General features: G+C 40.1%; 1 protein-coding gene across 2 annotated transcripts; it reads right to left on the bottom strand.

Moving 5' to 3' along the window:
* Nucleotides 1-3204: 3204 nt before the first annotated feature.
* On the bottom strand, nt 3205-16750 carry LOC113035341 (cationic amino acid transporter 2-like). Of its 2 annotated transcripts, XM_026190862.1 has the most exons (12): nt 16544-16744; nt 16050-16414; nt 15480-15635; nt 15212-15377; nt 12481-12611; nt 10958-11180; nt 9854-9990; nt 7786-7888; nt 4638-4762; nt 4272-4438; nt 3762-3870; nt 3205-3613 (listed from the first exon to the last, which is right to left on the bottom strand). In XM_026190862.1, the coding sequence occupies exons 1-12, from the start codon at nt 16552-16554 to the stop codon at nt 3492-3494; spliced, it is 1815 nt and encodes a 604-aa protein (XP_026046647.1). In that variant the 5' UTR covers nt 16555-16744; the 3' UTR covers nt 3205-3491. The 2 variants fall into 2 exon arrangements, with proteins under 2 accessions (XP_026046647.1, XP_026046648.1); XM_026190863.1 differs by lacking the exons at nt 12481-12611; nt 15212-15377 and having other exon boundaries at nt 15417-15635; nt 16544-16750.
* Between the last annotated feature and the right edge of the window lie 236 nt (nt 16751-16986).

Genomic DNA, 16986 nt, shown 5'->3' with positions numbered 1-16986 from the left:
TCCTCTCTGCTGCCATTTTCAACCAACTGTGTCAAAAACATGAATGCATTTCCCTTCCATGATAAAGCAATGCCCTCTACAGGAAAAGCAACAGTACCTCATCCTTCTCTCTGTCCTTCTACTTACAATCCGCTTAGATTTTACACACACACCTCCGATTTAGATGAATAGAGCCATCATTGCAGCAGAAAACCTTTTTTTAAATTGCAAATTAGTAGTTTGTGGCCTCAAAAACATTGAGTTACAACAGTGTCCAATATAGTCAATGTTAATCCTGTTCACATCTTTTAAAGATTGCTTCATTTGCCAACTACCAAGTTACTTCAAGTATTACAGGAGATGTTAGTCCTAGCAAATGAGCCTGCATACATTTAAATCACCATGCGTTGGCTGTTATTTTCATTAGAGTCTACAATAAAACAGTATCCCCATGATGAGTAGCCAGAGTCCGTCCATTCCTCCTGTAATACTCCTGCAGTAATTCCAGGCTGACTGCAGCCACAGAGATGACACCTTAACCCGAGAAGTGACTTGGTAATACAGACAAGACATCATTTGCTTCGAGGCTTTTACCTTGAAGGAAAGAAAACATATTTTGAAAATAACCCTTCACTCTAGTTTCTGCCTCTAAGTGGTAAATGTAAGACGTTTATACGAGTCTCGAGATGGAAATGATTTGCAAAACACATGCTGTTTCTGCTTTCAAATGATGTACTTGAAGTTACAGAGCACCTTAATGGTTTTCGGGAAATGCCACTTTTGTGTTGGAGTGCTGTGAAATGTGTACGCGCTTCTTGTTAAAGGATAACCTTCTCTCCTCGCTCCTGCGCATTAGAGGAAAAATGTGTGTTGCCTATAGCTGTGTCGGCACATCGGGGGAATGTCGCACGCATGTGTGTGTGAGAGTCTGCTCTGATAGCGTGTCAGACTGAATTAGCCTCCGTTTGGCGTGAGCCTGGCACACACTGCTGCCTGCCCTCTGCCCACCACCCCACATATGTGGCCCAGATTAGAATTAATAACCAGCACTGCCAATCATGCTTTAATCACAATAGCTTTGCATTTAGGGGGCAGTGGGAGGTCACAGACATCTGGGCTTTAGGATGGCCAATCTGGAGCAGCTAATAAGGCAAGTTTGCACAAGTGTGTGTGTCGGTGCTCCCCTGATGGACTCATTTTGAGTGTTGGTGGTGGCAGCTGCTCAGGTGAGCCCCAGAGACTGACAGGAGGACTGCAGGGTGTTTTAAAGTGCAGAACCAAAAAAAACAACAACACACCAGCTGGAAAATATAAGACAGATTAGTGTATAAACTTTATGTTTTTGTCTATCTGAATGGATCAGTATTATGAGTAATATGTGGACCAATGACAGGACATCAGTTAGTGCAAAAGACCAGCATTGTTATTAGCAGCCAGTAATATTATGTACATACAGCATTCTCAAGTCCAAATGTCATGGGAGGTATTTCACTTCCAACATTATTTAATTGACCTTTCCTAGATGACGGTCCTTCGGACGGAGGATAGCATCTGGGAGCAGACAGGTAATCTGTACAGATGGAAGGATTTAGAACACTTAAGGCCCATCAGAGGCCAAGAAGTTTCTTCAAAACGGCTTCTTGAAAAAGCACTACATACCATAGACTGCATGTAAAGATTGTTGTAGCCCCTATGGCACAACCCTCTATTTTCAGACTCGGACTTCAAAGCCTTAGTGACAGAGTTTTGACCAGTATTATGGAGTTGTGGAGTAAGTAGATGAGATTTAGATTAGTGGGTGCAGTGCAAGTTATCAGGTAATCCTGATATCAGCAAGCTGAATTCATAAACTGTATGGAGAGCAAAAAAATGCTATGCCAACTCCACTCAGTGGTCAATGGTGGAAGAACTCCTGAAAACAAAGTGAATATCGGGGCCAGTTGCATAAATTCATGAGCCAAGCTTCGTGTAACAGTCGGTGAATATTTTAATTTGGATGTACAGTTTTGACATTTTCATTTTACTGTATTGAAGTTTTGTTTGATGCTTGAAAAGTTCTGTGGTGGATGGATAACAAAAGATCACTGTTCATCACCCATTTCCACTAAACAGATGGCACAGGTTTGCTCACTTCACTGTTATTTTGTATTAATGACACAGAGACCATCCCCCAACCTGGTAACACAAATCAACTCTTTACCCGGTAGGTTTAAATGTTTTGTTTGTTTTTAAAAAAAATAAAATAAAATAAAATAAAAATCGTGAACAGTGCAATAAAAGTGATTCACGGTTAGTCACGAACATACCACCAATGTTTCACCTCAATAAACAGCTATAGAGCAGTATAAGAAGGAATGTGTGGCTCTAAAGCCATTTACAGATTCTTTGTAAGAAAACTGAAGAACGTCATGAAGAACTTCACATGTATAAATCTGACTTTTTCCTGAATACCATAGACCTGCCATCAGCTGCACACTTTTGACCACATTCATGTGACTTCATGACGTTTGTGTATGAAGGGACGATATGTGTGCATAATAAAAGGGCCTCATAGATTGCTCAGTCTCAGGCTACACTAATATGGGTCATAACTAATAACTGGTTGTGCCACCACTGCCACCAACTTCAATTAAGTATTTGTAATAACTAAGAGCTACAAATGAGAGAGAGAGGGAATATAATAATAATAATAATAATAATAATAATAAATTGTACAGCGCTTTGAAAAGCGCTGTACAATTCCACTATTCATTCACACACTGGTGGAATGAATAGTGAAGAAAATTATGTCATGAATGAATGAAAAGCAGTTTGGTCTTTGGAGTATTCAAGGTGTCCCAAAGTTTTCCACTCGAAATTTGATTAGTCTAGCACCGTGAGTGCACAGAACACGTCGTCATTTTAATTTGGCTCAAAGAAAAACCTTGCAGAACGTCTTGAGAGCATTTTTGATATTCCCCCCCCCACACCCTCAATACAATTACTGCCATTGTAAATAAAAGGTAAGGTGTACTTTATTTTAATCAGCCATTATGGTACCAAGTGCTGAGGAAATGAAGTGTTTCAGGTTCTTCTGCACTCCCACAGTGACAAAATAAAAATACAGATTAATAGTAATTAAGTATAACCTAACGGGAAACCATAATTTCTTCACTTGAACCAAGTTTATTTAGGTACATTTAGTTTACTTTTTTATTTTTATTTTTTTAAACAAATTTACTCCCCCCCCCCAACTTCAGAAACATACATCAATATTTAAAAAGTGAAATATTAACTCAGAAATACTAACATTAAACAACAATAGCCAAGATTGCATAACACAGATTGACTGATCAAACCAAAACATAGAACTGCAACATTTGTTGCCATGGTAATATTTAGTTCAGGCAGTTGTTAGCTAAACATTATGCATCAAAGGACACATACCAGCTTTATGTTAGTCAGGGTAAAATTCCAAAATAGGATTTTAAGGTGATTTCTTGATCATCTTAAATATGCTGTGGAACACAGCATCAAGCAGCACAATCCACAACATTACTGCTTATGTTATTGCTACTAAGCTGATCATGAGCTTCTTGGAGTCTTTGTTTCTGGACACTATGACGAACTCCATAGCCAAAGTATACGATCAGACCTTAGAAAAGGGGATAGCATGCCATGAACTTACTGTCTTTATTCCTTAATACATCTATATGCTCTCTACAATGATGCAAACCTGGAAGAATAAAAGCATTTGATAGCAATCCTAGTTACCTGAAATGGCTGAAAATGCACGCTCTTACCAATTGCCATCCAAACAGCATAGCTGACCCAGGTTCCTCCTTCCAGTTGAACCATCAAGTAGGTATTAATGAAGACACTTAAAACTGGAATTACAGGTACACAGGGAACCTGCAGAAGGATATGAACCCATGACTGATTTATGCATGTCATTTTGACTTTAGAAGTTACACTTTTTCATTGTTTTTCCTAAGTAAAAAGGCCAAGTGTTTTCTTTTTCAAGCAGGGACAGACAGTACCAGTACTCTCCTTACTATTCCTTCTTTTTGGAGTTTAACAAGAAGAAGAAAAAAAAAATGTCAGCCAGCATTTGCCCACTGGTTGCCCTCCCTTTAGTAAACATGCCGTACATTTATTTGCTATAAACTTTCTGTGCCCTGCAACAGACCCTTAGTGAGGCCCAGCAACTGACCCCCAAATAAGCTGTATTCAATGAAAATCAATAGAAGCAGACTTTCAAGAAGCATGAAATCCTACATTTGGAACCAAGCGCCCAACACCATCTGCTTTACCATGAAAGAAGCTTTAGTCCTGCTCTGTGGCTGCCTCCAGATGATAACAACGGCAAGGACCAATGTCAGCACGAGGACAGAGACGAGGAGCACGCTCCATAGTTCCCGTCTGCTGAGTGAGTACAAGGCCTCAGACAGGAGCACGGTTAAAACGATTACCAGGAACACTGGGGAGAGGTCGGAGCTGTCAGAAAACATAATACTAGGATTTTGTTTCATTTCTGCATTCTTAATAGCAAAAATTATTTTTAATGAATAGTGTTAGCAGTATCTGCTCAAGATACAAAGTATCAAAGTGAAGCAGCTGTCAGGAGCCTCAGCAAATCAGGTGGGGTGTGTGTGGCGGGGTGATAAAGGATGACTCACAGATAATGATGGTGAGAATGGTGACATTTTTAGAGGTGCGGTGGGTAGCTCGAAATGGAGGCCTGAGCACATCCCTTATTGAGAATGGCTCCAGTCTGAGGACAAAACCAGCATTATCTTTGTACCTGAAACAAACAAACAAAAACAGTCAGGCTTACATCTAATCTGGAACTCTTGTTTGACCAAGTCATTTGCAGTAGAACATACACATGCCAAATGTTTAAAACAGACATTTTACCTATTCATGAAAAAAAAAAAAAAAGGCTTATTTTGAATTTGATAGCAGCAACACCTCAAGATTCGGGACAATGCCCTGTTTACAACGGTACACAGTTGTAAACAGAGCATTTGGGAAAACACCTGGGAATTATAGATAACAGTTGCTTGACTTTTGGAAGAGGAACATGGTCACATTCTTCTTGTATTTTTAATGTCAAAGTTGACTGCATGGTGGGCATTTCAGCACACTAGTACTATGAATCTGTGTTGTTGCAATAGCTGCAGTTAAGCATCATCTTGATTAAAAAAAAAAAAAAACAACATCTTGCTGAAAAGCATGTGTCGTGCTCAAAAAAAAAAAAAAAAAAAAAAAGCTGTACATACACTCATGAGTAGGGATGGGTACCGGTGTCCGGTGCCATGATGGCACCGGTTCTGACATAAACTGTAGTAACCAGACCGAAAAGCAGCGCACATTTCGGTGCTTTATTTTGGTGCTTTTTTTTCCTGAGCTGTGATACACTTTAGATTCTAGCCTTCTAAGTTTCCGAGGATAGTAGGCGGGTCCAGGTACGTATGTTCTTTTAGAGCAGAGCTACAGATTAAAAATGCCCAAGGTGAAGTGTTCAAAAGTCTGGCTTTACTTCACAGCAAAATATGCAAACTCAGCAGCCTGCAACAAGTGCTTTAAGCTGATACTGTGATCTGGGGCCTGGATCTCCTCCATACCTGCTTCATACCCTGGAGGACGGGGCTATGGCTCCCCACACTCCCTAGCAGATCGTTACATGGAGAAACCTTTGGAATACAAGCATGCTGATCCACACAGGTGTACACACGGGTGTTCACAGACACCTTTCTTGGCTGCTGCCTCAAAGCACATTGTGTGCTGTCTATCTTGCGTGCTGCACAATATCGTTTATTATCTAGTATCTACTGATATCTACTGCTAGCTAGTTTATTGTGATGGTGCCTTTTTTTTTTATTATGTTGCTCTTTGTTGTTTGCTTTCTCTTCTGTTTTTTTTCTCCATACAGGTGACCCAGGTGTTTTGTTTTTTTTGTTTGTTTTTCTTTCTTTCTTCCCCCCCCTTCTCACCGTCTCTTCTCCCCTTTGGTTTTCTCTCTCCCTCTCTTTCTTTCATTCTTTCTCCCTGTCCTATCCCCCAGTCATGTCTGTCCCGTTTGTAGCAACTGAAAATAAAATAAATTCATAATTATAATAAAGGTCAATCAAATGGACCAATATGGCAAGGCCATGATGATCCACTTGGTAAAATAAATCCACTTGGCATCTTTCTTGGCCTTAAGACAACAATTCTGATGGCTAAAGATCCAAACGGGACGCAAAAAAAAAAAAAAAAAAAGTGATACTGTGATACTGTGCAAAGGAGGCAACACCTGATGAAACACCTGGCGACGCATAGCGTTTTTTTTAAAAGCCGAGAAATGCGCCGTATTTGATGGCAGCAGCTGTTCTTCTCTGCGTGAGTAGCTTAATGTTGTTCGTGTGTAATTTACGTTGAGTAGGCTAACCACGTCATTACATTAATGCATTTAAGGTGAACTAGCAAACATCATCGTAGTTACATGCGGCTGTCTTCTTGTTTGATGGCAGATACTCCCTTCACCCTGGACAAAAAGGCTAAAATGACCAAAGAAAAAGTGGAAAACAGTTAAACATGAGAGGTTTTTGGACAAAGTTTGTGTTTTTTTTTTTTTTTCCATTGATTAAGCACTGCTTCCAGCCAAGAGTGATACCATATATGCCCCATAGCTGCAGAAAAGGCTAACACTGTTATATTTTTACAAAAAAACAGCTGAACATGAGAGGTTTTTGGACAAAGTTTGTGTTTTTTTTTTTTTTTCCATTGATTAAGCACTGCTTCCAGCCAAGAGTGATACCATATATGCCCCATAGCTGCAGAAAAGGCTAACATTGTTATCTTTTTACAAAAAACAAAAAAAAAACAAAAAACAGCTGAACATGAGGTTTTTGGACCAATTTTGTGTTCTCCATTCTTTAAGCACCGGTTTGAGCACCGTTTCAGCACCGGCACCGTTTCAAAAGTACTGATTTGGCACCGGTATCGGATAAAACCTAAACGATACCCATCCCTACTCATGAGTGTATCTTGTTAATCTGGGGTTATATATCAGTTACTTTCAACAGCTCTCTCTTCAGGATAGAATGATTGTACAACATGCATATATAATCAAATGATGATTGGGATGAATAAAATACCATAAACCATTAAATATCAGTGTATACATTTTATAGGTTATCTGTGTTTTAATGTGATTAAAATAAAGGTGTATTAGATTTGCAAATCATTAGTACCATGAAGTTCTGCCTAAAGTTTGTGAGCTCACATAAATTAATTTGTATATATGTACTTAGCATTTTGTCCCAATGCTATTTTGCACCAAGTTTAAAGTTTGCATTGTATAAATGCTGTAAATGTTCTTCCAGTGATGTAGGATACATCATCTATTAACTAAACTCAAGACGATAAGTCAAAACAGTAGTTGATCCATTCTAAAGATATTGGACAGGATGGGCTTTGGGTGCTCGAAGCATAAAAGCACTATCCATCCATTCACCCTTTTGCTTCCGCTTATCCTTTTCAGGGTCACGGGGGATGCTGGAACCTATCCCAGCTGTCATAGGGCGAGAGGCGGGGTACACCCTGGACAGGTCGCCAGTCTGTCGCAGGGCTAACACACAGGGACAGACAACCATTCGCACTCTCATTCACACCTATGGGCAATTTAGATTTTTCAGTTAACCTGGGGATAAAAGCACTATGCATGTACAAATTGATTTGCAATCTTTATTCTACTGGCTAGTTTGTTTTGGTTTTTTTACAAGAATATATTGTTTTTTAGTGAACAGTAGCATATGTTAATTTGTTAGGCTGAGTACTAACCTTAATATAAGAAGGCATACTGCAACAAGAGTGTATGCAAAAATGGTCCCAATAGAGCTCATGTCCACCAGTGCCTTGAGGTCAAATAAAAGGACCATGAAAGCTGCAAAAAGAGCAACACACACCCAACTACAGATGACACAAAAGTCTACAATTTAACACTTATCAAAAATGTTTAGACACATATATCAATCACCTGGGTCACCTGCTGAGAAAGAAAAAAGAAAACAAGCAGAAGAGAACAAGAGTAATAGAATAAACAACATCACAATGATATATGGGAATATGACAGTAAATACTAAATATTAAACATTATTGTGCAGCACATAAGATCAACAGAACACAGTGTGCTTTGAGGTAGGAGCCAAAAAGGGTGTAGTTTGTGGGTGTGATCACCCGTGTGTACACCTGTGAGCATGGACGCGCTTGTTTTTTTAAAAGGTTCCTTCATGTAATGATCTGCTAGAGGGTGTGGGGGGGCCACAGCCCCGTCCTCCAGGGCATGAAGCAGGTATGGAGGAGATCAAAACTCCAGACATCCAGAGGCCCCCAGAACACAAGAGACCAAGGAAGACCAACAGAGGGGCAGCCGCGCCACTGTCCCAGTAAGAGCTGAGGAGAGTCCCAGATGAGGGCTCACTCAGCAGCCGCGGAGCAGAAGCCAGGAGGAGTTGCAGTGACGTGCCTGTGAGCTCCGCCGGCCCCCAGCTGTGCCTGAGTGACCGAGCCCCAGGCCGAGAGGCCGGGGGCACCCCTCCGAAGTGGCCCGAAGTGGCCCGAGCGAGCCCCAGGCTCCAGGCCCCGTTAAGCGGCCGCCAAGGAGTGAGCCGGTGTGTACCTGGACGCCCATCCCCGGACACAAAGAACCACCAACGCACCGATGTCTGAGGGAGTCCGCCACTGGCAGGGGAAGTGGTGGTGGGGGAGATAGGCCTCCAAACCTTGGAGGGCCTGAGATGTCCCCAGAGAGGTGGCGTCTGATACCCAACCTGACATATAGACACAGACATACAGGCACACACAGACACAAACATCCATTCCCACCCTCATGCTCTCATATGCACTCACTCCACACTCAACCAACGTGGAGACAGACATAAAGAGACGCTGTACACACAATCACACTCCCCAAGCGTACTCTACAAACCGGGTCTAGGTACCCTTGCCCCTGGAGGGGGGAACTGCACCCAGACCCAGGTGGTGTTACCCTTTTCCCTGCGGTGGGGGGAGGCAGACCGTCCCGACTCCGCAGCAGCAGGGAGGCCCCACATTCCAGACCCCAGTCGGACGGCCAACTCCAGGTGATTGATATATGCATTTTTTTTTAGCTGCCCATTCTGTTGGTTTTTGTTTTTTGCCCTTCTCCCCCGTCCCTCTTCTCAGCTGTTTCTCTTTCCCCCTTTCTTTCTCCCCTTCTTTCCTCCAGTCAAGTCTGTCCCGTATTCAGTAAGTGAAAATAAAATAAACAATAAAAGGTGAATCAAATGGACCATTACGGCAAGGCTGGGATGGTCAGTTTGGTAAAGTAAATCCGTTGGGCATCTTTCTTCGCCTTTAGACAATAATTCTGATGGCAAAAGAGCCAAACGGGACAGGCAAAAAAAAAAAAAAAAAAAAAAAAAATGTTTAGACACTAATTTGCTTTGACATTTTGTCAAGGAGCAACAGAAAGACCCTGTGTGCAGAACTAGAGGCATCAATGACAACTACAACATTAAATAAGATAAAGCCTCAAACGAAGCAGCTTTACAAATTCAGAAAAAGTGAGAAGGTAACAGAAAATCTATGTTAGTCCCAAAAGTTTGATTCTGTCCATCTGGACGTAACGTTTTCAGTGGGAGATTTATTTACCTGGACAATTGAGCATGCATCAAGACACTATGTTAGATTTACTGGTTGGAACCATTTGAATGCTTACGTCAGTAGCCTCCACCTACAAAATAATTCCAGTTTTGGGTGTTGACATATTGTTGCCCCTCTGCTGCACCTGTTTTTGATTTTGTGAACACCAAAAAAGTTGAAATTGGTTAATAACCTATTTGCTAGGGGTTAAAAAGAGCTGCCTTACCAGCCACAGCTCCTGAGGACAATGTAGCCAAGACAGGACTTTGCCTGGAACTCATGTAGCTGAGTGGCTTGAAGAGCAGGCCGTCTCTGGCCATGGCATACAGCACCCGTGGCATTGGCAGCATCACTCCCAGCAAACTGTGAATGACGTATCAACTGCATTTTAAACGTGAAATTACAGGTACAGCAAGTTGCACATCACAGACTTCACAGATGAGCCATAACTACAACAAAGAATGAGATGTAGTTTTATATGCCGTTTATTTGGCTTTGGTAGCACAAACACATACAGGATAGACAAGCAAAGCCACTTATAACAAGAGCTGAACTATGATTTCTGACAATAAGGAGAGCTTCTTTCTACCATTCTTTTTACTTTGTTGCCTATAAGATGGTTAGTACTGGACTCTGGATATTTTCCATCATCATGTTGTACTGAGGTTGAATTATTTTCATTTTTGACAACTAATAAGCCAAATAATGGCTTATTAGATTATGTTCATGGAGCTGCAGCCTTAAGCAGTCTGCTATTCCTCTGGTAACTCCAGTCATTGAAATTGACTTCGCAGGTAGTTGTGGCATTTGTGCATGTGAATGAATTAACATGCATCTCGTTCGACAACTTCTCCAGTTTCTGTGATTTAAATTCTAGTATTTAAACAGTCCATTACTTAGCTCTATTTATCATGTGTGTGTGTGGAACTTGGCATACTATGTATTTAGTTTCACATACGATATATACTACACCAAATCTCTGTATAGCTTACAAGGCAATATATTAATCATGATTAGTACTAGTCAGCCTGAGCAAATGGGGTCAAGTATTCCACTGCTTTGAAGTCATTACAGGCTACATCATCACAGATTGCCCTTGCTGCTTTTAGAAAAATGGTCAAATTTCAACACCCCCTGATGCCAGTGAGGGGCAAAGAACCTTTTTTTTTTTCTTCAGGTAAATCAGGCAATTGTGCACAACAATTTAACAAAAAGAAAGAAAAGATTTCTGTAGCACTAAAGTAAATTTAAGCATGCAGTTTTAACAATTGTGTAAATGAATTTAGCAATTGGAACTGACTCAGTGTTTTACAGGTGTACAAATCATTACCTTGTTGACAGTGCACAAAGGGATCCTACAGCAACAGCATACTTTGCAGGCTCCCAGCCAATGTACTCAAAGGCCACAGGTAATGGACTGTGAGCGTCAAGCAGATAGTAGGGCATCATAAGTGTCAGGGAAGCCGACACGCCAAAAAAAGCCACGAAGCAAATAAGCAGGGATACCACAATCCCAAGAGGTATGGCTTTCTGTGGGTTCTGCACCTCCTCTCCTAGAAAAGCAGATGAATTAGACGTACACTTCCTGATTCAGCAAACAATCTAATAATGAAATGATCTACACACAGATGAGCCAAAACAATCAAATAAACAGACCAACAGATTATTTTGCAACAAAAGCACAAACACTATACTGACAAAAGTACTGAGTCACTTGCACATTACACCTACAGGAAATTTATGACATCCTATTCTAGGCCTACAGGCATTAATATAGAGTTGGTCTCCTAAAACGGCGCCGCAACAGAGAAGGGCCTTTTCCAAACTGTTCCCACAAAGACTTCCCTTCCCTGGAACTAAGCGCCTGGGCCAAACACAGACAGTCTTATAGCTTTATCCAACCTCCAAAGCTTAAGAGTTAGTACAATGGAGGCAACATTCTCCTGGCAGTCATCAAAACTAGATTTGTCCACGAGATTTCCAGATAGCAAAGTGTGTGGAGTGATTTTTATTATAATTTTATTTTATTATTCTTGTTGCATGTTGAAGCTCTACTTGGAAGCTTGTTAAGATCCAACCATGCAAAATACGATTTTTTGCCATCTTTCAAGTGGTCTTAAACTTTTGCTAGGGATTTGTATTTATTTATTTTTTTCAATATACATGTGTACACACACACACACACACACACACACACACGATAGCTATGTTTTGATAACTATCTCTCTATCGTAGTTCTATTTCATCCAGTGCTATTCTCATTGAGATAGGATTTACGATCATCTCACAAATATCATCAAAGCACAGCTTTCTCCCCGTTTGTCTCCCATATGGAACCATTTTAAAACAGCTCATAGAGTAAAAAGCAGGGTGTCGTCACACTGCAACCACATCACTATTATTAACTCTACAAACATGCAAATTGAGTATTCTGTAGTCCGGAAGTTGCTTCTGCTCACAGTGAATTTTCCCAACACAACATAGTTTTCTCTTGGAAAGCATTTATTTCAGAACTTAAAGGCTGTTTCCTTTCCTTTGCTTCAACAACATATATCCTGATGTTTTCTGAAAATTCACCAGGTAGAAGAATAGGCATACTCAGAATTTACTCAGAAATTTCCTGCCAATTTGTAGCTAAGTTACTGTGGTTGTACTTTGCAATGCCACTTACATTTGAATGTGGAATATCCTGGATGGAAGAAATTTCACAAACTAAACTGAATAATTAAGAGATGTGACCCGGTACTTTTGTCCACATAGTGCATTAGAGACTGGAATATAATAAACAACCTCACAGGGCAAAATGTTTGTGGCCAGATGAAAGGTAACAAAGTTAATCCTACTCAAGAGTACCAGTAGCAACAATGCAGTCAAATCCAAAGAAAGCATAGAAACAGGTTGCTGCCCCGGCCAAAGTTCCATCAAAACCAAAGGGGAAAAAGCCGCCAACACCAAAGTCAACAGTTTCATTCGGCTCAAGTTTCCTGCACAAAAGCAACAGTAGTTTCATGACATGATATCACAATGGAAATATCCACATTAATGATGTACATACTATCAGACAAATTGGTTTTCTGCTTGTATAAAAGTTATACATATGACTGAGCAATTTGAGAAATCTTAAATATACCATGAAACTATAAAGAGCACAAAGAGGGGGAAAAAAAAGTTGTGAATGAAATAAATCGGATTGTCTATTTAGATCAAGTCTCCTCACCATTTGGGATAAGCATTCTCACGTGGTGGCAGGCAGCTATGAATATACAGTACTGTGTAAAAGTCTCCATTACCCCATTCAAGCTACCTCTTCTTACTAAGCTCTTTAGATCTCCATTACCCCTCATTTCTTTATACTTTGCTCCCAAAGTAAGACTGGGCATCTTGTTTTTGTTTAAAGAAATAGTTCTCCTGTCTTCTTGAAGGTCTTTCAAAGTTTTTCTTTGGACACTGGTTGCTTTTTCAATAATTCCTGTCTATTCCTCGTACCTGACTATCTTCAGAGTTTTGTTGATCACTTAACACCAACCTATGAATCATCCAAGTGTGCAAAGGGCATGCAAGGAATGAACCAGAGCCAATGTTAAACTCCAGTATGCCAAAAATAAATACACAATAGAGGAAACTGGAGAACTTGAGAAACAAGGAAGAATTGGCAAGCCTAAACTATCAAACAAATTTAATATTGAACAAATATTTTATTTTAAAGGGAAAAATGCTAACCATCTAACTAAGCCTATGAGAAAAGTGTGTAGTAATTAGTCTAGCAAGAGTTCCAAGAGTTTTGAAAAAAATATTCTGTGGACTAACAAGATAGAAGTTACAAAATGTGTGGCATGACATTAAATCAGGCAGTTCATGCTTGGAAACCCTGTGTGAAGGCTGAATTAAGTTCTGCAAAGGAAAGTCGGCTGAAATTCTTCCACAGATCAAGACAGATCACCGGTTATTGTAAAAACTTGATTGTAGTACATATTGTCCCTGTTATCTTTCTCTAATATCAAAATTTGTTTGATGATCTGAAACATGCTGGTGTGACAAACATGAAACCACTAAGGGGGTAAATACTTTTTCACAGTACTGTGTCCAGCATAGTAAAAATTTTCAAATATAAACTGAAACCTAAAACTGACTTTTGCAGTAGAGATGGACCGATCCGATATTACGTATCGGTATCGGTCCGATACTGACCTAAATGACTGGATCGGATATCGGAGAAAAATAAAAAATGTAATCCGATCCATTAAATATCACGAAAGCACCTCGCAAAACTTGCAACACGCCGTAACTCACCTCAGAACGTTAGCATGTCGGAGCAGTATGCATCACGTGATAGAGCGGCTGTGGCATGCGGGACCTGTCGGTGGTCTGGATAGCATGTGGAGCTTCGCTAGCAACCCGGCATTTCATCTCCAACAAAGTTATCACCGAGAGAAGTAAAGCAAGTGTGTAAGTCCATCTCTGAATTTTTGTAAAGCATTCCTGCGTTAAGCTTAACGAGCGACTGCCTCTCGCTCTCCGGCTGCTACTTCAATCGTGAAACTGCTTAAATGATCAGCTGATCGGCTTTTCTGTCGCGAGTCCGTCTTTGTTTTTGGTCCACTTTGCACCAGAAAGAGGAAACCAGCGGCTGAACAACAGCAGCACGTTTAAGCTTGATAAGCTGTTGTTAGAATTTATTTAATATTACTTTCTACACCAGGATCTTTTTCTACGTAGCTGACGCTGGTAACTGTGCAGGGGCGGATCTAGCAAAGTTTAGCCAGGGGGGCCGATAGGGCATTAACTGGGAAAAGGGGGCACAAAGACATACTTTTCTTTCTTATTCTCATTTAAAATGTCGAGCTTTTAATAAATAATTATCTGACACACAAAGTTTTAATTTGATGTAAAATGAATAGAAGTCAATTACTGTATATAGTGACTATTAAGTCTAATATATATACCCTAGTAAGCTATAGTACTTTTTCCTTTGGGAAGGTACCATCTGTGCAGTCTGCAATTTTGTTGAAGAAAGATGTTGAATCTATTTAATATTTCTTGAAAAATAATTGATTTCTGTGCATTTTTTTTCACACTGCATCAAATTAAGGTTGATTACGTCGATTAAGCATCATGAGGTGGAGCGTGAGGGGTGGTTCCCTATTTTTTATTTATTTATTTTTGTTGTTGCTGGGAGTTGGAACCCTATTAGTTAGGTTGCTTAATATTTACGCTAAGTACTCTTTAAAATACCAGAATAGGGAGGATGGTGTAGGTTTAAGTTTATTAGATTGATCAGTATTGCTGAACTATGAAATATTTTTTTTGTATACAGGTATAACAGAATAGCTTTAGTGTAGTTGTTGTTTTAAACTTGAGTATGAACTTGCAGACTTGCAAAATGCAGCAAGATATTTTAAAAAACAGTTTTGTTGATTAAAAAACACTATATCGGATTCATATCGGTATCGGCAGATATCCAAATTTATGATATCGGTATCGGTATCGGACATAAAAAAGTGGTATCGTGCCATCTCTATTTTGCAGTACACGAAAAAAAAAATCTATCAGAATGTGAATGAAAATTAGCATAAATAAAACTTACATAATTTCCCAAGTTGCATTTAGAACTGTCTTTTTACTGATGTGCCAGTTTTTGAGATCTCCTTTTATAAAGCCAGAAGTGATGATAAAAATCAACACAGTCACATTTACTGCTGTAAAAACAGTATTCACAATTGCAGACTCCTTCAGACCATATGCAAGCACCCCTGAAAACAGAGGGAAAGATATAAACAGATGTACTTTACCTTTAAGAATGTTTTTCCATCTATGATACAAATAATACTTCATGTCAAAATTGCAAATGTCACCAGCAAGCAACATAATCAGCGCAGCAGCAAAGAAGTCTGGGTATTCAGCCAAGCCAGGTGAGTCCATTGGTGTGTGTTCCCCTAGATGCTTAGCCATAACATTGTGTATCAGGTCATCAAATGCTCCAGTCCAGGCTTTGGCTATACTAGATGTTTCTAAGGAGAAGTTCAAAAAACAAGGCATGGAAGATAACTCCATTAATTGTTATTGTAGGGTCTTTACCAATATAAAAGGCCTCAATGTGACTGTTGTGATTTGACACTATACAAATAAAACTGAATAAAATCAGCTTTTACAAAACATTTGAGACTAAGGGTCATCTTGTGTAAAGAAGTAAATATCAAATTTTTTATATTAAATATGATCAAACTCCCTACAAATAGAATCAAATAAAAATAAATAAGTTCAGGCAGTGTCAGCTTTAACATTTGTCTGTTTTTTCACACTTTCTACCATAAACTACTGCAAAAACTGGATTTGATGCACAACTACATCACTTGGCATACTGCATTTATGTATTTTGTCAAATACATGGTAAAGATGTATAGTGCCCCCTGAATTCCACTTACCAATGAGATAGGACAGCAGCAGATTCCAGCCAGTCACAAATGCCCACACTTCTCCTATAGTCACATAGCTGTAAAGGTAGGCCGAGCCCATCTTTGGCACACGAGCACCAAGCTCAGCGTAGCACAATCCTGCAAAGACTGAAGCCACTGCAGCAACAAGGAAAGAGATGACGATACTAGGACCAGCCACTTCCCTCGCCACCTCCCCTGAGAGCACGTAAACCCCTGCTCCAAGCGTGCCGCCAACACCCAGGCCAATCAGATCCAGGCTGGTCAAGCATCGGCAGAAGTTGGACTGCTCACCTGCTGGCTCCAAAGGCTTCTTACGGGCCAGGGAACGGATGAACGCTAACACAGAACGTATTCTGAAATCAGTAGTACTGTGATTTAACAAAACAACCAACACCAGTCAAGGATTCAAGTATTATGTGGCCTCTCTGTGCCTGACTTTTTCTGGCTTGAAGTTATAATGAAAAGGCCAAAACAAACATTACCTGCTACTCATTTCACAGGTGCTTAGATCTGTTTCTGCTGTGTGGACTAGAAGAGGGGAGAAGAAAAAAAATCTCTTCTCTTTCCAGCTAACAGCCCTGCAGACTGCTGCAGCGGCACACCTGACATCAATTCAGCTAATCAGCATGAGGATGTTCAGGCCTCCTGTCTCACTGCTTCTATCAATGAATTGTCAACAGTATGAGGTATATATGCTGCATGTGATGGAAACACTTTAATATGCCTTGCACAGATAGAAATATGAATTTAATACTGTTTCTATTTCACAGTAGAGTGTAGATAATGCTGTTTCCAGAAACTGGGAATTGTTTGTAGTGAACAGACACATAACAGAAAGCCCCAGATGTGGCAGCTAACCAAATACCTCTTGGCCTTCACTTCAATATGTCTCACAGGGTTATATGACATGCCGGATGGTTTTTAA

This window comes from Astatotilapia calliptera, chromosome 13, assembly GCF_900246225.1.
Source record: "Astatotilapia calliptera chromosome 13, fAstCal1.2, whole genome shotgun sequence".
In the NCBI taxonomy this organism is placed as follows: domain Eukaryota; kingdom Metazoa; phylum Chordata; class Actinopteri; order Cichliformes; family Cichlidae; genus Astatotilapia; species Astatotilapia calliptera.
This window is presented reverse-complemented; position numbering and strand designations above follow the sequence as displayed.